The 25,313-nt window shown below is 39.2% G+C and overlaps 2 protein-coding genes across 4 annotated transcripts in view; one reads left to right on the top strand and one right to left on the bottom strand.

The window, feature by feature from the left end:
• lcor (ligand dependent nuclear receptor corepressor) overlaps positions 1–345 on the bottom strand; it is a 94,425-nt gene extending 94,080 nt beyond the window's left edge. For both annotated transcript variants that reach the window (XR_015719103.1, XM_006806140.3), the window contains exon 1: positions 205–345. Coding sequence is in view for 1 of the 2 variants with exons in the window: in XM_006806140.3 (XP_006806203.2) it covers positions 205–301 (97 nt within the window). In the remaining variant the exon portion in view is untranslated. The remainder of the gene's footprint in view (positions 1–204) is intronic.
• A 2,359-nt stretch (positions 346–2,704) lies between these two features.
• LOC102781606 (MORN repeat-containing protein 4-like) lies at positions 2,705–24,922 on the top strand. 2 transcript variants are annotated; one of them, XM_087842455.1, is made up of 5 exons: positions 2,705–2,816; positions 3,961–4,035; positions 13,246–13,360; positions 19,567–19,676; positions 24,331–24,922. In XM_087842455.1, the coding sequence occupies exons 2-5, from the start codon at positions 3,969–3,971 to the stop codon at positions 24,483–24,485; spliced, it is 447 nt and encodes a 148-aa protein (XP_087698581.1). In that variant the 5' UTR covers positions 2,705–2,816; positions 3,961–3,968; the 3' UTR covers positions 24,486–24,922. The 2 variants fall into 2 exon arrangements, with proteins under 2 accessions (XP_087698581.1, XP_087698582.1); XM_087842456.1 differs by having other exon boundaries at positions 2,713–2,816; positions 3,964–4,035.
• Positions 24,923–25,313: the final 391 nt, after the last annotated feature.

Here is a 25,313-nt window from a genome sequence, read left to right on the forward strand (position 1 = left end):
AGCGCCAGGCAACAGCCGTGCGCAAAGAAAAAAAATGACAGCTTCATGGAGACCCTATAGGCTTACTAGTGGACATTAGGCCCTACATACCCGGCACTTTGCTCCTCACACTTCAGCCAAAACGAAAACATACAGTTACCGGCACCCGCCGGGCGTCCGGACCGCGGCACACACACGCACACACACAATGCCAAGCGAGCTTACCTACACAGTGAATGAGTTTGTGCCTCCAAGAGTCAAGTTCCTGCCGAAAGCCGCGCCTCTCTATCGTGCATTGCTGCCTTTTGCACAGACTCGCCATTTTCTATCGGCCCCTCCCGTGGGCGCGCACATACTGCTGGGTGCTTCCCTGCGCGCACGTCACCGGTGGTTTTTATTCTAGGGCTGGGTGGAGAGCGATATGAGGGGGACGGGGCTGCAGCATCCCCCTTTCTATAGCGCTCATATGTCCCACCCACCAAAAGCGCCCCCTCCCATCCCTCCCAGCATCTCTCTGCGCGAGGGTGTGCTGCTGGCACTGGCCGTTTAATGAAATGTTGTGTGGAGTAGCCTATAGCACATGGCGCCTGCGCTCCAAATTTGCCATAGCTTACAGCGACGTGTGTCAAAGGGTTTCAAAATGCGCATTGTTTCAATCAACAGATGTGAGACACGTACAGCTGCCCCGGTACACGGGGAACGGGGTAAGAAGAGAAGTTATTTAGGAAAAAACAAACTTATACAGTATTATTTTTTGAAGGCATCTATAAGCGCATTGGTGGGACGAGACCGTAAGGTGCCTGTAAGGAACTTTCAGGAAATCCAGCGCCAAGTCAAACATTGAGGTTACACATTAAACGTTCATAGGATACAGCTAATTAATTCATTACTATAACTTCTCTATTAAAGGATAGTATTGCCTTTCGGTAGTCTACTAAGTGGTCTTAAATTAATAAAGGCTCAACCATTAGCCTATTCCTACCCATCTAGTGCAACTTGAGCGCATTTTTCATGTTCTCTGTAAGATGGAGCAAAGACTTCAGATCTACTAATGAGTCTAAAAGTTCCCTGGGCCCCAAAAAATGTATCATAATTGTTTCAACATATAAATATTAATTAATTAATTAATTGACAACTACCAGACTGCAGTAAATTATGCAAAGAACTGTGGGCTATTAGAAAGTTACATGTATTAAAATGTTGATATCAGTACTATTTTGAAAATCTGACTAATCTCATTTAAATCAAAGCTTATTTTCCACCAAAACACCCGAGCTCAGAGGCAAAAATGAGTCAAAATATCGCTTTGTTAGCTGTATTTTGGACTGATGCTGTATGACAGGGGGGGGAAAACACACAAAATACAAACCATACACATACTGCCAAACACTTGGCCATGTTCAGTCTTTCTTGCTGAATTTGTAAGAGCTGAGTCAATGATCCAAAGTTAATATGATCTTTTTTTTCAAGCCACAATTTGATTCAAGCATTTATGTCATTTTCCACAGGCTCATTACGCTTTCTATCTTGTTGTCCTTATGACAAATGCATTCATTTTTCACTCACATCATTTATTTCTCTAACTTAGACACTTAACGCCTGTCTTCATCTCCAAAACAAAAGCTGATAGAAATAGCAGAAGATTCTAAAATCTTGTCCACCACTTTTTGTGTCACTCTGAAGAAAAAAAGAATGTAATGTATTAATTTATAATGTCAGAAAACCAGTAAGTGGTCAGTAAAGGGAATTAAAAAAATTCACGGTCAGGTTTACTACATTAAATACATGGTATCCTATTAATGCAAATAAGATATGTGTGCACTTTGTTTATGCACAATTTGAATTAGTCTGTATCTTAACAGGCACTGTGTACTTCATGCTTCTGAGATTAAGGCAGGTCTATTGCCCTGTCTCTCTAACTTGTCTAAATTGTGCAGAAATTGACCAAAATTTCAGAACAAATTTCATCTCATACTTTGTGCAGAATATAAATTGGGCTCTTCCATTTCCCTTCTATAGCACCATAACAGCTTCATATACCCAAAACACATGTTTGGCTCTACATTGTCTAGAGTTTGAAGGCTTGATAATTGTATTCTTTATTCTATTAGGCTAATATTGATAAATGATAATCAGTTTCTAATCACACGTGCTTCATTGTTGGCCATGACTAATTAATATTCAATAGCGGGTTAATCCTAGCCCCGGTTTCCCCTCAGGGAAACGAAAATGAGGTTAGCGGAGTTTTGCTTCATTTGGGTCACCTTGATTGTTTTTCTTTTCTTCTTCTTAGCTTTTTACTGAGTTAAAGGCTTATTAGCTTTGAATCTACATCACCTCATTTAGCAAACCCTCGTCACCTAGCGCAGCTGTTTTAAGGCATAAAGAAAACAATAAATCAAGTCTCATAAAACTTGCCAAAACGCGGGTCTAATAACCAAATTGAAACATGAAATGACAGGGTATCATTAAGGAGAACCCCGCTGCCGTTTTATAATACTACAGAGACGCCGGGCAGCACATAAAAAACCGACAAGGGCAAATGCTTTAACGGAGCAGCACTCCGGCTAATTAAGTCGTTGAACCCGTTGCCCTCGACAAAGATGTCTCCTGCTGAGGGCTGGCCGGAGCAGAAGAGCAACCAATAAAAGGACACGTTGAGTCGAGGTGACACAAAGGTAGCCAATCGTATAGCGGTGCTTTAGAGCGACGCTGAGGCAGCTCTACCAGGAAACAAACAGCTACGAAAAAAAGGCTAAATAGTCGCTATCCTCCAACTGCTCTCTTGTTTTCAGCGATGTAGAGAAAAGAGGCTGAGCTGCTCTTAAATAAAACAGGTAAAAAAATTATTATTTTTTGTCTCCAGGCCCGCTCACCGTGTGAATGCGTGTGTGTTTTGGAGGCTGACAGCGTCATGCCGGCAGGATGAAAGGGATTAGGGCGCCGTTACTGTGGCAACATTAGATGGAGGGATACGCACACCTCCTCCCGTCTGCTGACAGCTGCCTGTTGGCATTGAACAATTAGCCTGTTTTGCTTAATAAACGGACCTTGGGTGTTTTCTCTTTTATGGAGTCGCCCAAATGTTTCTTTGATGCTCCTTTCAGCGGCCGTTTGTCTACATACTCATTTTGAAGCAGCAAAAAGAAGATAGCATGCCACTGAGAACCACAATAAACACAGCCGTGTAGTAGTGTTTGAGTAAAATTAGAGTTATAATAATATAGCTATATTAAACACTACCAGTAGACAAATAATACCTCTTATCACAGCAAAGAAATCCAAAAATATAACAGGTAACAGAGTATAACAGGTGATATAACCGGTCACTTTTAACAGCAAATTAGCCTACTGTACAACTATAGTCTTGTTCAGGATTTCGGAACTTACATTTAGTTTAGATCTCTAAGCGGTAACCATCAGTTAACCCACACAGTTTAAGCAGAGAAGCCACAAAATGTGCAGTGTGAGTTAATGTATCAAACATGTTTAGCAAAAATGACACTTTTGTCATCTCACACGGAAATCTCATATTTAAGGAAACATCCTGTACCAAGTTGTTTGAGATGAAGACAGTGGACACCTCTTTCCACATGGTGACCACCTGACCCCCAAATATTTAGAATGTATAGAGAGAAAAACACTTGTGGCATGTATGATCTTATAAAACCAGTTGCAACCATTGTTTCTTATAAAAAAATAAAATGTTTAAGGTTTCCACAGATTTTTAGCCAGCAGTGATTGAGCATTGAGCATGTTTCTAATAGTGGGGGCAGTTGTGCATGTGTCGTTTTCCTGCCTGCATAATCTGAGTTTGATTGCCCTGCAGGCTGGCTGCAGTATTCAAATGCTAGCAATTAATCCATGATAGACTGAGAGGTGGTAGTATTATTTAATAAACTCCCAGCTCAGTGTGTATCAGAATGCCAAAACTACAGCTGCAAAGCTCCTGATAATGTTTCTTTGTGTCATGTGCGGCAGCAGGACCCATGACCCTGACACGAGGATCCTTTACTTACTCCAACGGCGAGGAGTACCACGGGGAATGGAAAGAAGGCAAGACCCACCTGCTCAGTCACCCACCCATCCTCCACCACTGACTACATTTCATGAACAGCACACGTGTTGTTATAATGTGATTAAGACTGATGCTCAGGCAGGGGAAGAACCAAATAATAATATGATAATGCTCGTAATAATTATATACATAATCTGCAGTAACATATGTGGCGTGCTTGACTTATGCCCTATTCAGGATAACAGACATCTATTCTGACATTTTACCAGCACAGGGACATTTCTTGATTCGACACACTGTACAGTTGTACAGTGATATCGCTACCATCAATTTTAAGAGAGTCAAAAATCAAGGGGACCAATTTTCCCACGTGTGGATATCTTGAAAACATCCCTTGGAAATTGCTAGCTTTTGTTTCTAAGTGAAACACGGCTGTCAGGTAAAGGAGGAACATTACCTTTTTCAATCATTTAATCAATAAAAATATTAACAGATGTTACATGCTTCTGTGGGGAAAGTAAGTACACCTTTTGCCTCAGAAGCTTATCTGGCTCCCTTTAGCAGAAATAACTTCTTGTAGGCGTTTTGCATAATAGTACATCAGTCTCTGACATCAGCTTGCTGAAATATTTGACCATTCTTCAGTGTAAAATTCCTTCAGTTGCAAGATGCTTGAGGCTTTTATTGCATGCACCCCCCACCACCACCACCACCACACACACACACCATTTCTGTAGGATCCACAGCATATTTTTCTTACAGCGGAATTTATTTAATTTAGAGCAGTTTTTAAAAAATGCATTCACACCCTTTTTCTGAATGTCAAAGGGAACAGCAGGCTGAAGATGCAAGAAGTTTAAATTACACAGGTTTCACTTGTCTGTCCCTAAGGAGGTTGTTAACATTGGCTGATGCAAATTTTATGCATCTCAATGTATGATAAAGGTATGAATGTAATTATTTTTTTAATGTGAACGATATGCTATTTTCTAAATCAAAATTATGGTAATAACTTAAAATGCATGTGTTATTTGTTAAATCACATTATATTCATATACAATAGCATCAAAAGTACTTCCGTGGGATGTATAGAAATACAAGAACAGAATTCAAAATATAGTAATTCAAGAAAAAAAAGTAAATTATAGAACTAGCGTGTTGAAAAAAGTAGCACACGACTTAAAAGTGAAAATCTTGTGGTGGTAAGGAAACAGAAAGAAAGAAATAAAATGTGTCTCTAGTTTTATAATCAGTTGGAGCCTCCACTCCAGCATTCATGTGCTTGTAGAAAGGCTGAACAGTGTGACATCCAAACAATCGAGCACTCCCTCCAGTTCACTTTTTGAACTGTAAAGCTCTGCACCATCAAAGAAACCATGACAACCCAACAATATCCAGAGCCTTCAGCAGTTCAGGGTAACTTTCCAACCCCTGTGCCTTACCACTGTGAAGCATTTTACTGTCTAAGTGATGTCCTGTGGAGGCACAGCGCTGCACAAAGGTTTAAGCCTCTTTAGATATTTATAGTCATGGTAAAAAGAAAGTACACCCTCTTTCATTTCTAAGATTTTACATATCAGGACATAATAAAAGTCATCTGGTTCTTAGGTGAATGAACTACAAAACATGCCATATTTTACTGTGACACCATTTCTGTAAAAAACTAAGCCACAATGCAGAAGCAGTGTATGGAAACCTTAGGTACGCTCCATGATTCAGTAGCTTATAGAACTCCCCTTACCACCAATAACTTGAGGTAATCATTTTCTGTATAACTTTATGAGTCTGTCACATCATTGTGTGGATTTTGAGTCAACGACTGAAAAGTCGTGTAGCTGCAAAACAAACTCAAATCATCATCTCTCCACCACCATGCTGGTAGGAATGGGGAATGAGTACTGGTTCTTGTAAAGAACCAGTTCAGTTCCTTTGGAATTGTTGGTCTGCTTGCCTATCGATCTGGTTTATCGGTTCCACTTGCACTTGCTCTACAATCAGCTGATTTTAGTTCGTGTGCCAGAGGAGGAAAAAGGTGGTGCAGTCTACACCACCTATATGAACATACTTTTTATTTTTATTGCACAAAAGCACGAGAGCTTGATGGTAAAGTTAAAACTGTACCCAGACTTGAAAGAAATGCATTATGCTGTTAACACAACTTTGATGGTTTACAAGCATGCTAAGTATCTGCAGTGATATTTCAGCATCTACAAATGTGGCAAGTTTTTAAAAGATGCTTTAAACAGCTTACATTATAAACTGTGCAAAGTTTTATCTACAGTTAGTGTTGTTATGTTAAAGGTCAATGAAATCACAACAAATATTCAGTTTTGATTTTTTGTTTAAAAATCTTACAGCACTTTGAACCTTATAGTGTTACCTTCGTAGTTACAGTACTGTATAAGTGTGTTCACGTATGAACTGCAGCCCAAAACTTGTACCTGGAATGCTCCTAATACAAAGTCCACATGATTTATAGCCATGTGACAGTAAGCCCAGATAGCTTTCAGGTAAATTCATAGCCTCTGAGTGGGCATCACATGTCAGGCCTCTCGCACGCCCCTGGTCAAAACAGTATTTTCAGTAGCAAGAACACGACTGAAGTGAACCATCTCATGCTGTGTGCTACATGGGAAAAAGAGCAAAGTAGACAATATCCAACCCCCGATTCTTCTGAAACTGCTTCAAGTTCAGGTGTCATAATTGTTTATGCCTTTCCTCACATATTTAAGTTTAGTCATACCAAGGCCCCATGAGTATCTTATTTAAAGAAAAACTCCCTTTCCAGGCTTGTATCCTAAAAAAGACTCTGCTTGTCGCTGATCTGGGCTACCACCCTAGCTGTCCATCTAAAAAGTTCCCAGTGTGACATAAACACAGAATGGTAAATGGCCTGTATTTGTATTTATATAATCCCTAAGGACCCCAAAGCACTTTACACTACATTCAGTCATCCACGCATTCACACACTGGTGACAGCAAGCTACATTGTAGCCACAGCTGCCCTGAGGCGCACTGACAGAGCCGATTACCGGCGCCACCGGGCCCTCTGACCACCACCAGTAGGCAACGGGTGAAGTGTCTTGCCCAAGGACACAAGACCAAGACTGTCGGAGCCGGGGCTCGAACCGGCAACCTTCCGATTACAAGACGAGCTGCCAACTCTCGAGCCACGATCGCCCCGCCAGAATGGGTACTACTACCTTACAGTCATTACAGTAATGGATGAACAAATGAAACGTGTAGCTACAGAGCAGGTGTTCATTGAGTTTGGGTGTTCAATAAGCTCATAAATGCATTAATCTGTTACTCCTGCTGGATTTCCTGGATTGCATTTTATCGTCTCACTGGCTTCTTAAACAACACCCCACCGCCACCACCACAGCCCCATGTGTTGTTCTAATGCATTGTTGTTTTCAGTTTGAATCCCCCCCTGAGAATACCTATTAGCTTAAATGGATAATAGGGATGTCAGTAAAATATGATAAAAGAAAGTTAACTCCAGCAGCTTTTAATTAATGTGAGATTTCATGTCAGAATGGAGAGTCTGGAAAGAAGTGGGTGTACTGTAAGTGAGTCACAACAGCAAAAGTACTTTTGAAATGAACCTGCACTCTCACCCAAACAGATTGTATCTAATAGGGGAAAAAACACAGAAAAAGGTGTCAAGCTAAAGTCAGTAAGTAATCTACACACATATGCACATATGGACCATCTGGTGCCAGTGAGCCTGCTGAGACAGGATATCACACTACCTAAACCAGCACTTGTACTATAACAAAAACAGTCAGACAACCTTTAGGGCAAGGTTAAACAAAGAACAAAAGTTTGGCACTGAAGTGTGCATGAGGCTGCGGGAGGAAACATATGTCCTCCGTATGATTAGCAAAAAACTGTTAAACTGGTTTTGGCTGTGATGCACTGATATGCTCGGGTTTTAATAAACAGCAGGGGTGGATTAAAATTTTTTTTTAGATCAGACATTTCAAAGTGAGAAAAAATTAGTTCACTAATAGACGGAGCGCTGCGTTGGCAAGAACTGCTTGGATTTCTTCCAGACATTTTATTTACATGTATATCTAAGTATATGTTCAATATGAATCTTCAAAAAGAGGGCAGCAGCAGCTGATTCTGTAAAAAAAATTAAAAAAAAGTTATACTCCTTTGGAGCAGGGACCTCGTATGTGTTATACACGGTTTGGGGTTTGCTACCAAAATAAGTTAATGTATTACACATTATTTTTCTTTTCTTTGAAGAAATGTCCCTATCCTAGTGAGTAACACATCAACGAGATCTTCCTTTTAATGTTTAAGTACAAACACAAAGTTGAAAGCAAAGCTGAAAACCAGCCCAAAAGAGCACTCCGCAGCGATCAACATAGAGCATCGCTATATCGCTGTTTCTACTGTGGAAACAGGTTTGAGTAAAAAGAGAGATTACAGTTCTACAAGCCAGCTCTGCTGTGGTTACCTGTTGAAGGCTCTGGCTCCTTGGTCGGTGTCAGCATCCACTCAGCTTTAAAATCACTGGTTTGGCACACAGGCTATGCAACTGACCTGTTATTAGCAGCTGTCCTGGGCGCAGTTTGCTCTTTATTATCACATGAAATTTGTCTTTTCATGTAACAAAAGTTCAGGTGTCCATTTCTGAGATTTTATACGTTGTAGATGAATTTTCCTTCTTCCACCACAGAAACTAAATTTAGTTGATTGTGCAGGAAAAAAAGGCATGTGTTATGACTTTTTTTCTATTTGCCTAATGTGCAGATAATTGAAGAACCATTATAATGCAAGTAGTAATGTAATTACTGAATTTAGTATAGCAATATGTTGCATTACTGCATTATAGAAAGTTGCATCCATAATTAATGGCTCCAGACAACTAAAACACTACAATTTCAGACATTTTTTCCTACTATTTAATATATATGATGTCACAGAGAGGATATTCCTAATATGGTCAACTCAGCTAACACCGTAAGCACAGGAGGGCCATCTAGCTGCTGTTGAAACTTTCTATCTGTGAGTGCCAGCCAAACGAATAAAGTTGTCTAAATGGGAGGAGCTAAAACAGCTTAGATAAATAGACAGTGAATGAAATGTAGGGCTGCACCAAGGCCCAGTATAGGATAAATAAGGATTATCTGAGCTGTAAATCCTGAAAATCGACTCTACTGGAAGGCAAGAATTGAAAAAATATTTAATTTTTGCCCAAGCTAGTTTGTTCTTCTTAGAACTTCTCGAGTGTTAAATCACTTCAGATTCTGGTCACTTTTAAAAACATAGTTAATATTAAAGTTAATATTTACAACACAGATTGTGATGAAAATCATGTAGTCATGGTCACAAGGTCCACATTCTTTTTTAGCTTCAGATTCAAAAACATAATGGTCACCCTTGACCTTTCGACCCCTTATCTGTAGTAAAATATTACCTTGCACCTTGTTTTTATTTATATCTCTACTATACCCAAAGCATCTCGTTCTTATCTTCAGCATAAGCCAGATGAAGATGGTACCTTTACCAATGTTACATAAACACACTTCACATACACTTTGCACATTCTATTTATTTTAACTCGAAAATTTCTATTGACCCTGCTGAATTGGTGCAATAGGATGCAATTGGGTTTTGATCGCCGTGTTGTCATAAACACAGACCGATGCACGTTGCGCATCCTGTCTCTGCGTCCATGCATGCAAAGTCACTGTTTGCACACAAACATGTAGGTGTGTGTCAGACAGAGGTCTACGGTGTCACATGAATAATTCAGCAGTGCGCTGGTTGAACATAGGCCCGAGAGCTATCAGGTTACAGGAAGTAGGTTGGGTGCATCCACAACACAACAGCCAAGGCACAGCCAGAAGCCATTTACTACTGTACTTTGCCCATGTGGTCATTTAACATCTATGCATTACCGCTATTGATTGACATAAAAGCCGGACAAATTCAGCTAAACCGTAATTAGCTGGAGACCATGACCCAACATAAGATTGGAGAAAGGCGTTACAAAGAAGCTGAACTGCAGATTAGAGTCTGGAGGGATCAAATTGGAGGAGACAGAGGAAATTACTGTCCCTTGCCACAGCTGATAATCTGTACCTTCATTTAAAAAAAAAAGAAAAAGAAAAGAAACCTTCATAGTTGTCAGCAAAACACTGACACTTCTACCACTCAATTTCATTCGATAACACAGCTGTTGAAATTCTTGGTGGGAGATGCTGCTGTTGGCACACCGCAGCCTCTTTGACACCTAACAGATTGTTATATTTCAGCAGCTAGTCTGTGAAATTTCTGCCTCAGGGTCTCACTCGCTTGTCAAGGTTCATGGAGGCTGAAGAGTTGGATTTAAACTGCTGCTGGCCGTCTTCTGTATTCATACTGTTTGCTTTATGATCTCCAGCTAATACACACACACACCAGCATATATATATGGATTCTGGATCTTTTGAGGCGACTTTGAAAATCGAATGCAGAGCTCCAGATTTAGTTTCATCCAAATCTCCCATGAAAACCCTGCCAAGATTAGGCAGAGAGCAGCACTTTAAGCAGGCCTAACAGATGGACTGCCTAATTTACCCATGAGCTGTGAGTAAGGGACAACACTCACTAGCCCCACCCCTGCCAACAGTTCGTTTCCCCTTCAATATATGAAGCCCCCAATCTTCCACTCTTCTCTCCACTCCACCAGTTTCTTACCACTTGAGCTCCCATTAAATCCTCTTCCTCTGCCATGAGCATACCGGGACCTCCTCTGCCCGTGTCCAACTGTGCCTCACATCCAGTTATTCTGCTAATTCCCGCTGGGCTTGCTAATAGAGGTTGGCAGGGAGAAATGCTCACTCCTTTTCCCTCCATTTCTTCATCGACTGCCATCCTCCTGATGCTGGAAATTAGTCTGAGAATTAGAGGGAAAATTGGGTCTCACCTCTCAGGGAACATTTTAAGAGGTGAAAAATGAAAGCTAGCAGCTCACCTTTTTGTCTGCTCGCACCAATTATGAATCTCCCAATCTGCTAACTCCAAAATCTAATTAAAGTATAATAACACATCTGCCATCTCTCTCTCTCTCTCTCTCTTTTCTTCACTCAGTGACTTCTACTGAAAACTGTACAGGTACCAGTCAGGTTTTGAGTCTTCAGCGTTGCATAGTGCAAAGGGTCTGAATGCTTTTAATACATCTTTTTGTTTTGTGTAAGATAATTCAGACCAAGTGCATAAATAATTAAAGAAAACAGTGAATATAAAGCAGCGTAGTTGTGAACAAACTATTTGCTGAGATGCTGCCTCAGCATTTTAATTTAGGAAAAAAAATGAAGTACATTTTTGTTGTTGCATTTATTTAAACAAATTGGATACATAGTCTTTTGATTAGTGTATAGACATGACAGTTCTATCAATCTAGTTTCTTTCATTAATGTTTGGATTTAAAGTAAATGCCATAGATGTAAAAGATGGGCAGAGCCACTATGAGATTACCATTTGGTTTCTGGACTCTGGCATTTTTTCTTTGTTTTTTTTTTTTGTTTTTTTCTTTGAGAAGTGACCATATTTGGATGAGATTAACTATGTGCAACAAGGCAATGATGCTTAACCTTCCAAAATCTTCCTCTTTTTACACACAGCAGAGAAAATCAGTGAATGGTAAATGGCCTGTATTTGTATAGCGCTTTACTTAGTCCCCAAGGACCCCAAAGTGCTTTACACATCCAGTCATCCACCCATTCACACACTGGTGATGGCAAGCTACATTGTAGCCACAGCCACCCTGGGGCGCACTGACAGAAGCGAGGCTGCCGAACACTGGCGCCACGGGTGAAGTGTCTTGCCCAAGGACACGACGACCGAGACTGTCCGAGCCGGGGCTCGAACCGGCAACCTTCCGATTACAAGACGAACTCCCAACTCTTGAGCCACGATTGCCACAAAATGTTTTTGCATTTAAAAAAGAAATTTGAAGCAGGTGTAAATGTAAAAATCGTATATAAATCTTATATTTAAAATTGACACATAAGGATATGCATAACACCATATTACATTGGAGCAGCAATTTTTGAAGTTTGATATGGATTCTTTGCAACAATATTTGAACAATATTTGAGCAGACAAACACAACACTGAGAAATTCTAGCCACAGGTATCAGGACAGCATCCATGTGCCAGGTCATGAGGTCCCCCATTTCCCATCACCGCTTATTTTCATTCAAGAACAGATTATTGTGGAATGTGTGAAAGAAAATGTTAAATATCTATGTCTACTCATTTGAAAATATGAAATTTAATTTAGTTCTTTCTTTAGAGGACACAAAACATTCGTCTTGACCTGGGTCTTCATGTGCAGAAGTCAAGCTTATATCTGTGCAGACCAGTGTTTTACAAATGAACCAATATCCTGTTAAGGCCACTATGTTTAACAGCCAGAACTGTGAAGATATGAGTGAAACTGCTTTTTTTGTTCCACGGTGGAAGTTCATGGTCATGCTTTTCCTTTAATCCTGTCTGTCACGGTTCCACTTATTCATTTCTTTAGTTAAAGAAATGTCATCTTCTCTCAATTATAAGAGAGAATACAGGATGATATAAACACACGCCATACAATCAGCTCATGTAGATGGTATGAGCCCTTAATTGTCTTGTTTTCAGGGATAAAATGACCTTTCAATATCTGTGTCTGTGACCTCTTAGTAACATCCTTTCACACCGATTTTGTTTTGTATCCTTGAGGAAGGAACCATGGCCTGAAGGTTTGTGTGCCATTTCATACATTGTAGCATTCATTCATAAACAAATTGGAAGCTCTTAGAAGACCAACAAATTTATTTCAAGTTTATGAAAAAGCTTTCAGTTTTCAATTCTGTTTTAATTCATAGATGCTTAGTGAAGCCTTCCTAAATGCATTTTAGTTGTGAGGTTGGAAGAGGGCATCCATGAGCCCTGTTTGGTTCTTTTTCAACAAAGCTAATACCATAGCTCGTGACCATGAACCTCCTGCTGGTGCAAAGAGTTAATCCTGAGAGCGTCTTATTAGTATATTTAACTTCAAGTAGGAGATGTAATGTGTGCAAAAGTGTGTAGTAATCAGTGGGCATTTCAAATACTTTTAGCTGTTTTGTTTTTTTTTTTGTTTGGAGGTTTTTTGTGCGGTTTATGTGATTTTGTAAAAAAAAACAAAAAAAAAACCTCTGCTCGTGTCTTAGATTTTTATTTTTCTGAGAGTGATTGGTGAGGTGATTTTTATCCTCTTGCAGGTCTCCGTCATGGCCTGGGTCAGTTGACCTTCAGCGATGGGACGTGCTACACTGGACAGTTTGAAAATGGCCTCTTCAATGGTTGTGGGGTGCTGGTCTTTCCTGACGGCTCCAGGTTTGTCAGTCACTTTTTGCACACTCTGGTTGTTAAACCTTGAAACTCTGCACCTGAAAATTTAAAACCTGCAAATAAGTATGTCGTACAGGAGATACAACCCCAGCCTCCTCCTGAATGAAACGTGTCTGATTTGTTCTTTCATTACTTCTGTCATGTGAATAATGTACATAATGCTTGTGCTGGTTTTCAGCTTTATTTCCATACGAAATAATCAATGTGAGAAAGTTATACAACAGTAGAAGACTACAACAGTATCCCAACAGTCTATCTTTGGTGGTACATGTGACTGAAAAAGCTTCTGCACAGAGCTGAAAGAAGAATAGATTTTGTTTCTCTCTCTGCTTCTGTTGATTAAAAATATCCAATCATAAAGACATCGAGAGCAATGCAGCTGAATGAAGCATGATGACCACTGCTGTGAGGAAAGGACTGTCACACACAAAAGCTGAGGTGAAAAATCAATGAGAAGATGTTCTAGTGCAGACCTACTCTGTACTATGTTACCTGTCTCGCTCTCCGTCCTACAGACGACAATATCAAGAAATCTGCAAACATTTGTGTTGTTTTAGGAGTTTTCAAAAGTCAGTTACAGGACATGGGTACAATAAACAACAAAGATATTTATTTTTCTTTCTTTGAAGAAGGCCCAAAGGCAGACATAACAAAGTGAGGAGATCGTTCATCTTGGCGCGCCACTGAGTCAAGCGCACCCGCCCTGCACGCAGTGATTATTTTCATTACCAACATTGTATTGCCAAATGAAATCTATTGATACAACTGGGACCTCCCCTACGTTTGCTGTACATTCACACACCTTGTAGAACAGTTTAGTGTGGAAAAAGTAGTGAAGGTGGAGCTGAAAAGCTGAGCCACAAAAATTATATATATATATATATACACATATATATATATATATATATATATATATATATATATATATATATACACACACATACATATATATAGACATATGTACATATATACATATATATTATATATACATATATTATATATCCATCCATCCATTCGCTTCCGCTTATCCTTTGCAGGGTCGCAGGGGGCGCTGGAGCCTATCCCAGCTGTCATAGGGCGAGAGGCGGGGTGCACCCTGGACAGGTCGCCAATCTGTCGCAGGGCCAACACAAAGGGACAAACAACCATTCACACTCACATTCACTCACACATTCACACCTAGTGGTAATTTGGATTTTTCCAATTAACCTATCCCCACAAGCTGCATGTCTTTGGACGGTGGGAGGAAGCCGGAGTACCCGGAGGGAACCCACGCAAACACGGGGAGAACATGCAAACTCCACACAGAAAGACCCCGGCCTGATGGTGGAATTGAACTCAGGACCTTCTTGCTGTGCTGCAACAGTGCTAACCACGGTGCCACCGTGCTGCCCTATATATTATATATATTATATATAATTTTTATATATATATATATTTTATATATATATATATATATATATTTTTATATATATATATATATATATATATATATATATATATATATATATATATATATATTTATATTATCCAGTATATATATATATATATATATATATATATATATATATATATATATATATATTTATATTATCCAGTATATATATATATATATATATATATATATATATATATATATATATATATATATATATATATATATATATATATACTGGATAATATAAATTACTGCAGATTGAATAACAATTCATCTAAAATTAGAGTATGTAAGGAGGTGTTTTTTTTATTAATAAGGATCTGTTGACTGTTTGCAAATTATCCTTCACATACCTTTTATCACCAACACAAATTGTAAAATTCAGACACTAAAATTAACGGCAGGAAGGTGGCTGAAGGGGTCAGTCTTTTTTGTGTCCTTACATACAATGAAATAAGTCAGCGCACAATTTGAACATTTAGTTTCCCAGTCTCGAAAAAAAGAGAAATAAGCGGAGAAAAAAAAAATACAAAGCAGACTGTAGCACAATATGACCTGTGCAGTTGAAAAAGAAAAACCAGAAAGAAAAAAGTCAAAGGAGCTTGCAAAGAAAAGCGTCTGGACTTCTTTAAGTTACTTGAAGACGTTTCACCTCTAATCCGAGAGGCTTCTTCAGTTCTAAGGTCAAATGGTGGAGAGTCCCAGATATAAACCTAGTGGGAGTGTCCCCCCACAGAGGGACAAAAGGACCCCCTGATGATCCTCTAATCGCCTGAGCCAAGGTGTGGAACTGGGTGTGGGTCCCAATCAGCCAGAGTTTCGGGTGACGTTCACCCGAACGTCACCCGACGTGACGTATATCTTTTCAGTTACTGCCTGTCGAGTTCTGAGAAGCCACACCCAATCTGGCTGATTGGGTGTGGGTCCCAATCAGCCAGAGTTTCGGGTGACGTTCACCCGAAACTCTGGCTGATTGGGACCCACACCCAGTTCCACACCTTGGCTCAGGCGATTAGAGGATCATCAGGGGGTCCTTTTGTCCCTCTGTGGGGGGACACTCCCACCAGGTTTATATCTGGGACTCTCCACCATTTGACCTTAGAACTGAAGAAGCCTCTCGGATGAGAGGTGAAACGTCTTCAAGTAACTTAAAGAAGTCCAGACGCTTTTCTTTGCAAGCTCCTTCGACTACGATGACCTGGATGACTGAGAACCTTCACAGACATACAGAAAGAAAAAAGTTTTTAACCTCAGAATACTTTGAGTGCTTTCATGGCCTCAATATGTTGAGTATTTTATTGTTGGCTTGCTTCCTTTTATTTATTCCTCATACATGAATTTTATCTGTATCTCTCTGTTGGCTTTGTTACTCAAGATATTTATAAAAAAAAGATGTCAGCCCAATAAAGATTCAGTTAATTCAAGAGAAGGTGAAGTGTTCAAGTAGAGCACGGTATAGGATAAAGAAGCAAAGTATTGCCTGTTCAATGCCATCTGTTGTATTTTTGTTTGGACAAAAAACAACTGATTAATCCTTCAAAGTTCTTTGGAAACACTAAAACATGTATTTCAGGCTAAGTGAATAATATTTAAAGGTTACGTGAATAATAAAGAGAACATATATCTTTTCAGTTACTGCCTGTCGAGTTCTGAGAAGCCTTTTAGTTTAGATGAACTTTGTGCTCAGCTTGAATTCACAGAAGCTACAATAAGATTAATTAGAAGAACAGTGTTGTTTGAAAAAGGAGCAAATCTCCTGTTGCACTGCCGGTGTTTTGCGCACTACGTTGCAATTACTTTAAAGAAACAATGCAGAGGAAAAACGCTCAAAAGACTGTTAGAGACGGATTTCACATGCAGCTTTTTATTGTCATCCCTCTTATCCTGCTGATTTTTTTAACCCTACTTTGCTCGCTTACAGTTCAGCCTTTTGTTAATTTGTGCCTGTTTGACACTGAAGTAATTGTGTTCATGCTGTGTGTTAAAAAGGCTGACACTCTGCACTTAGATTCATGCTAAGCTTATTGTACAGCAGTGACTACAATACAGCATGGATCTGATTCTGGCTCCTTCACTGAAATACTGTCTGGTTTAGTTAAACAGGCTGGGTTAGTAGTAACAGACTATATGTCGTAAAAAGGTTTGCAATCAGTTATTTAAAAAAGATGAAAAATATCTGACATCTAACATAAAAACTGCAGTTAAATCGTAATTGTTTTTGCTTTGTTTGCATCTTCAATATATATGTATGTAAATTATAACCAATATCATTATTAGTTTGTGTCAGCGGGGCTTTTGTGAGGGCAGTTTGATTTCACCAAACATTTTCATTTCAATAAGATGTTTTTAGATGTTAGATGTCATGATTCTGGTTCTTTGACACAGTGTTTTGGGATTGTTAATTATTGATTGTTTTGAGTTATGAGAAATGATTTATGTTCCTAGGTTCTATTTATATGCTTTGGTTTGGCTGCGTCTATGAGCTGTTCTCATTCCCATATTGTTTTCCATGTTATTAGTTCCCTTTATCGTCCCCCTCCTGTCTACTTACTATTTTGTCTTTTAGTATCATCCATGTCAAGTCTGTCGTGTCTCCATTTTAGTTTATGTTTTGTCTGTGTCAAACTCATGTGTCTTAGTCTCTCAGTGTTTGTGCTTCCTCGTTTCCTTTGATAATCCCGTGTCTCCTGTGCTTCATGTTCAGCTTTGCCTTCCCTGTCCTGTTATGCCTGATTTTTCCCTGCTGTGTTTCCCAGCTGATTCCACTCCCTGATCACCGTCCTGTGTGTATTTCCCAGTTTCTTGTACCTCCTATTGTCATTCCAGGATTAGTTCATGTAATTCGATGTTTTTAGTTTCTTTTTTTTATGTTTAGCTTTTATTTGTGGATTATCAGCCTAATAAACGAATCACCTTTTATTAAGATTAATCTGTCTCATTTGGGTCCTCCACATCACACTTCGCTTGGTCTGTTTATGAGACTAAAAAACAAAAAACTCTGTAAACATTTATCCAGTCTCTCTCTGTCACTTTTGGGGAGGCACTTCAAGATCTTGAAACAAGGAACCAAAGCTATGTTCTCAACGACATTAACAGGTCTGCAGTTTGTTGCAATCCACTTGGCAGTTGTGTCCGTCAATATGTCCGAGGTAGACTTACTGAGTCCCCGATGTTCCGTGAGTGGTTTGTCGCAAGCTGGGCGACGGATTAGCCAAAGTCCTAGCAGCATTCCCGACTAATGTAAGCTTTGTGTCAATGTGATATTTTAACCTGGAAATGCCTCAGGGAAAACAAAATTCCTTCTTGCACGATGTGCGTAATACTTTATGTGGGTCGACTGTTCCATCGTGTTACTTTTTTAATACTCAAATTTCCCATCGAGAGGGCAAATGTGCGTTTATCATCTTCCATATTGAGTTCATTGGATCAGCTGCCCGTCACTACCAGATCAACTGCCCATTTGCACATGTGCGAAGGCAACTTTACTTGGACAAACTGCCTGAAATGCTTTGACAGAAACTTTTCGTGGATTCTGAGTCATTCTGCAGATGCGTTAATTGCGTTAAAAATTTTAATCGTGCTGACTTTGATGTCGGATTAATTTGCGTTAACGCGTTAATTTCAACAGCACTAATATATATATTTTCACATTTTGGTGGCTGTGTCTGTGTTATGGTATAATTTGTCATTGAAGTCAGTTCATTTTTATTTCTATAGCGCCAAATGACAACAGCTGCTGCCTCGGGGTGTCGTATATTCAACCATTAATTTTGAAGTCTTTCACATGTCTTCAGATTACATTATGTAGCAACTGCATTTGGCTTGTTCGTGTTAGATCTATTTCCCATAGAGAGAAATGAGTGTGTAGATTACTGTACATTATTGAATTTACTCCGATCTTTAGGGAAAAATAAACTAGTTTTCTTTTTAGCTGTGCTTTCTGCTCTTGCTAGCTAGCTGTGTACCAAGGAGATAAACAGAGACAAAAGCAAAAGTCTTGATTTATCTTTGTATTTATTTATTTATTTTTTCATAACAGCAAAAGGCAAAGAGAAATGAAGTAACAAGCTGCCTATTGGAAAAAGGTTACTGCATGAATAACTGATTACCTGAAATGTAAAACTAATCCTTTATGTTACATATTATAGTTTTTTATTTTTTAAAAAGCATTTAATGCTGTCTCCTTATCCCTAATCACTTTCCAATGCCTTACACCCAACACCATCAGGCAATAGTGACAGATCCATATTGCTTCCTACATGATTTGTTGTGTTCCTTCACATATTTCTTTTCTCTGGAGTTATTTTGGTTGTAATTTCTAATCAAAATATTCTTTTTGCCATAGGAAGAAATGTTGAGATTCCAACATTTGGCTTTTTAAAAACCACACAAAAAAAACATTTCATATTTTAAATTCTTAAAAGAAACCCTGAAAAACGACATTTTTCCGCTGCCTCTATGAACTTTAGATGACACACGCTTACGGAAAGCTTTGGTACTTTAGTGCAGCTTTACATTTTAGTCCAAAAGCTTTTTGTGCTTTTGTACCACTCATAATTTAAATGTTCAAGGACAGAATTAGTGAGTCAATAAAGCTTTTGTATTTTTTGTAAGTTTAAAATCATACTTTGAAAAAAAATGTCCTTCCTTACTCACCTACTTGTTCCTTTTCTCTTCTGCAGTGCTGTTATTGCAGTCCTGGAATTTGCCCCCGTCTTTCATGTAAATGCATTTTTATGTGAATGTTTTTTAGGTATGAAGGAGAATTTGTGCAGGGGAAGTTTCAAGGTGTCGGCGTCTTCACTCGCTTTGATGGCATGAAGTTTGAGGGCGAATTTAAAAGTGGCTGTGTGGATGGCTATGGTAAGACCTTATATTCTGATACTCACGATTATTTAGAGATTTTGGATGAGATTGAATTTGCCAGCATCTTAGTTTTTGCATACTCTATTATTACCTTTAAATATGATGTATCAGGTAGGGCTGCTCGATTATGGCAAAAATGATAATCACGATTATTTTCACTGAAATTGAGATCTCGATTATTTGATGATATTTATTTAACAATAACAATGTGTTGAATAATGACTTTAAAGATTGTCAAAAAAATAATATAAAATAGTGTGTAAATACTGATAACACTGCATAATGTAATGTCAGTGTGTTCATACAATTACACATAACAAAAAAGGTTTTCCTAGTACTATTTCTTCAGAGACATACTCAAAGTTTTCACAATCATTAATTAACAAGAACAAGTCTCATGTGTGTCTGGTTTCACTACCACACTGGGGCACATGTTAACCAAAACACAACATGCTGGGATCTTAGCCTCCGCACACATCATTCCCACCGCATTTCTGATGTCAAAGCCTCTGTCAGCCAAAACTACATCCCCTGGTAACAGCTTGTTAAGTATGCCACATTGCTCTGTGATGTGTTTAGCTGATGCACGGCTGATGATTGATATTATCCCGAGTTCCCAACTCCCCCTTAGAAATGAACGAAATTGCACCTTGTGGAGTAATCCCGATCAGGTATTTTATGGTGTGTGTACCCTTGTAGTGCGAGTACGTTTGAGCAAGAGCCTTTAAATTAGATGGTCGTTCTGTACGAACTTGATATCAGCTCGTCTCACGGCTGCTATCCAGGCTCGACGCCTTCGTTTGGTAACATCCGATACCTGAGCTCCTTGATGTTGCTTCCAGCTTGGGAAAGCATAAAAAGACAACCCAAGCTTATTCCCGTGCCGATCGAACATTGCAGCCAACCACACAGCAAGTACGAACCATGGCTGTGCTTTCGCTCCTTCGTCGCTTGCGCTTAGACCCCGAACATGGCGGATCAGGCCAAAATCCTTTCCACGCCCACCCCCGTGACATCACGCTCCAAAGCCCTATAGAGATTGAAAGACCATGTGACTTTCACGCATTGCATGCCGGGAACTCGTGGCAAAACAATCCAAGTACCGCATCAAATGCAAGCATTTGCAGCACCGCTAAACATTCATTCTCCGGTTCCAATAAATTCTTGGTTTTTCTTTGTCCCCCAAAAAGGGAATGGACAAAATGAAGGAGAACAATGCCGGTCCGTACAAAGACAGACTTGATGAAAAGTCAAAGAAAAGATATGAGGAAAAAATCAAAGGAGTGAAAGGGTTAGACCCTTACGAGCACAGAGTGGACAAAATACGTTAGCGTGCTGCCCAACTTTCACCGCGCTCATATTTATAATTATACGGTTCTTGGAGTGAGTGCATACACTCATGAAGTTTAGTAACTTCAGGTCACTGCAACAAGCCCAGGAACAGTTTACCGAAGGATGGGTACAGGACCATGAAATGCACCGTGTAGAACGAAAGACCATCATACGTATCATAAGTTTACCAGTCTCACAAATCGTCTTCATAAATACACATTCGTTAACCGTTTATTAATAGGACCTTTGAGCTCAACGGTAATTAATTAGTAGTGGAAGTAATTTCTGGTTCGCATTACAGAAATGTAGCAGTGACATTAATATTGTATGTTGTAATGTACTGGGAAATTAGTGATACAAAAAAACTGTTTTATCCTGTGAATAAAAGTATATGTTTTTGTCAATGTACCATGGTAATAACAGAAGCGAAACGCAATATTGTGTCAGGACAATTCACTATTTATGCACAATAAACAAATGAGCATAGCGCCACAATTTCTGTTCAGCGCCAGACTTGCTTGTATCCTATATCACCAATTATGTTATGAAAAATGACGTATTAACTACTACAAAACACTGACCTTTGTGGAAATGTTTGGAGCAAACTAACGTGTGAGCTGGATGTTCTGGGACGTTATATTTGGTCTTTAAATGGCTGCAATCCAGGCCATCCGTCGCCTCTTTGTTACTTCGGAAACATGACTCGAACAATTTCTCTTCCACGACGTAATCCGATAACAACCGATCTCTTTACCCGTCAGCTTCCCGTGGCTGTCATGCGACCGGCTATTGCAGTTAATAATACAACAGCTTCTTGCCATTTTTTGTGTTTCTTTTTATCGCTGTGTAACTGATTTCAATTGAAAGCCTGCGTGCGCTAGTACCTCTTGCCACGAGTTCCCAGAATTCTTTGCGGTTTTACCCTTGAATGACGTCACATTTTCAATCTCTATTGTTGTGACTGTTCGAAATGCAGAGAGGTGCGCTCGATTTGCCACACGGAGCAGCGCGAGAGTAAAGCACGAGGGAGGGGCTAATAATCGGCTCAGTCATTTTTAATGATCGTTGAAAGGCCAGATCGTAATCGTGATTAAAATTCGATTAATTGAGCAGCCCTAGTATCAGGTAATTTGGAGGAATTATTCAGTATTATGTGAGTTAAAAGGGAAGCCTGCTTTATTGCAATGCTGTCTATGAAAAAACATTTTGAAAAGCTTAAAAGTATCTAAATTTGGAAACCTTTGGCTTGTGTTGCTTGCTGGACTTTAATGTTTATTCTTTTTTTTTATTGTTTAAGTTATTAAATTAAGGTAGTAATTCAGATGTATGTTTTCAACTAACCCTCCAGTCTCAGTGGTTTATCTGTCTGTGATTCCAACTACTTTAAGTGTTTTTAATTATATTAAACAGTGAAACGTGCTAATTGTCTGGTCTGAAGCTACCGTGTGTCTGGGCACAGAGTCTCTGTAGGTAATCAACACATTTTTTATTTGAAGGCTGTTGTGTGGAGAGGGCGGATCAGTGTGTCAGTGTGACAAGTGGTGATTATTTTGTGCTTGTAAAAAAAGAAATGGAACATAAAGATTCCTCCAGTTTCCTGACAGTTGAAGACCAGAAATCAAAGCTGGTTCGAGCGGTGGTTTAAATGGAATTTTTTGTTGATTGTTATTATCCCGAGTTCCCAACTCTCAGCTGAGGTGATGATGTGTTTTTTCAAATGAAGAAATTAACTTAAAATTTAAAAGTTAATGTAAAATTAACTTGAAGTTATTGCCATGGTTTCTTATAGCCACATTTAGGACCACCACCGTACAGAACTTAGTTGTTGTGAGTCTGAGTAGCAGTTCTATAATGTATTTGGTGTAAGTAGCACATCAAACATCAGTGTCACATATTTTCCTGTTCCTAACCAGCCTTGAACCAATTCAAAGAGCAAAGGTCATGTGACTGCTCTGCTGAGTTCTAACAGCTTAACATGATTCATCAGATACTTGGGTGGGGTGCTCTGCCACAATACAAAAGGTGTTCAGCTACCCTGAACACCCCCCACCCCCCAACACTGGCAAAAAAAGGGGTTGAGAATAAAGTTTAGATATTTTGACTACATGATATACATTCACTGGATATGTTATTAGGTACACCTTGCCAATTGGAACCCTTTTTGCCTTCAGAACTCCTTTAATTCTTTGTGTCATCAACAACTGTGCCACATTCAAAGTCACTTTAATCACATTTCTTCCCCATTCTGTCGCTCGGTGTCTGATGCTCAGTGATCGGCTGATTAGATGTTTGCGTTAACGAGAAGCTGAACAGACGTAAGGTTGTATAACAGTTGAATTAACATGCTTACTAAGCAAATTTAAAGACCTTTGAATGAATGAACTACAATACAAATGATATACAAGTTTTCATTTTTTTGTTCAAAGTGATTGTGTCGGTGTGATTGTTTTATTTTAGTCAGGCACAAGTAATGTAGGGAAGAACATTTAAAATATGAAGAAGGAGGGAAAGCGGACATTTCTTGAATAAATTCATTTTATCAGCATCCGGTGTCACCTGGCATTTTTATACGCCTTTGTGTATTAACTTTTTGAGCTTTTAATGCGTTTTCTTTGCGGTTTTAAATTTTGTTAGTAATTTTTTGGTATTGTATCCACTTTTGTTGTTTTTTTCCCTAAACACTGAGGCAATATTTTAACATGTTGGGAACTAAACTGATTGAATCTCTTGCTCGTTGGATGAAGCCAGTAGTTGGTTAGCTTAGCTTAGCATAAACACTGCTCTCCTGGCCTCGTGCAAAGGTAACAAAAAACAACTTTCTACCACATTATTTCAAGCCAAAGCTAACACTTTGTTTCTTGTTTGTTAAATCTGTACAAAGCTCAAGAGTAAAGATGACAGTCTGTCATTTTAGGGGCTGTTATGTGACAGGCTACAAATAACCTGCTGGACTCCCCAGTAGTTGCCAGGCAACTTGTCCCAAAGATGCGAGAGCAGCCTTCAGAGTCAAAGTCTGTGCTGTGTACATGGACCATCCACCCTTTGAACCCCCTCCTTCTGACTTCTGTGAAGCATAAGAACATGACACGCTGCCAGTGAACATTAATCCAGGCAGCAATTACATTTCCTGCTAAAGCAGACAGTTATTTTCAGAGACAGAAAATTCAAAACAGTCCATAAAGGCAGCCAGATCTGACACTTCTGGCCATGTGTCACTTGTTTGATGAAGTGAGTTGTGTCTCGAGTATGGCTGTTAGTCAGTTTTCTCCGTACCTGTTTGCTTTGATAAAATGCATGATGAGAATTTTGTGTGGTGCAGGAGTGCTGGCGTTTGTGGACGGAGGCCCCGGAGGAGGAGGAGGCACCCACGAGGGTCTGTTTGAGACCAGCCAGCTGATGAAGAGAGAGAACAGCCAGGGAGCTGTGCAGCGGGCGCAGGCGGCAGCTGCCAAGGCCCGAGCTCTGGCCATGTGACGTGGACTACATCACCCACAGTGCCCCAGTACCAGAATCATCCTCCCAACACTTCCCCCTTGGTTTGAGCTGTTTAATTTTTCCTTTAATTTTATTACTCTTTGGTTCCTTCTCATCCACTTTTTGTTGGACTGGTAAGTTCGTTTTTAGGATTTTATTCTTATACGTCTGTTCTATCTCTCATTCACGTAACATGCAGTACGCGCAGAGAAGAAATGAATGGCTCCCTTAAGTTTTGTCAACACAGCCACTGAATCAGGATCTGCTGAGCCAAACGCAGATTTAATGTTCAGTTCACACACTGGTGCTAAATCTGTTTCAGGGTCAGTTAATCTGACAAAACACAGAAGTGCATGTGGACGTTTTCCAGTAAACACTGATTTGGTGAGTTTCATGTCAAAAGAATATCTGACATGTGGGTTTAAAGTGAAATAAATTTATTTAAAAAAAGAAGTCAATATTTATGTTTCAAAGTGAAAGTGCACAAAAAAATAGTGAGACTTTATATTTCTGAATAAATTAACTATTAACAAATAGTAGATACACAAAAGTAAAACAAATGATTCTGATTTGATTTGATGTTTATTTTTACTGGTGAATTCTCGAGCCTGACAAATATAAAAGTCATAACTGGTTTAAAACCAAAGATTACATTTTTAATTTTTAATCACAGTTTTATTCAAATTTATTGATGTAAAACTTGTGTTAGATAAAGCTGTTTTGTCTTCAAATATTCAGCAGAGCACTACAGACCATGGCTATGACAAAGGATGTAAATGTGGTAAAAAGTAACTTTATTGCATTACACAGCAGACAACCAACAAACAG

Source organism: Neolamprologus brichardi, chromosome 6 (genome assembly GCF_056152115.1).
Source record: "Neolamprologus brichardi isolate AB-2024 chromosome 6, ASM5615211v1, whole genome shotgun sequence".
Lineage (NCBI taxonomy): Eukaryota > Metazoa > Chordata > Actinopteri > Cichliformes > Cichlidae > Neolamprologus > Neolamprologus brichardi.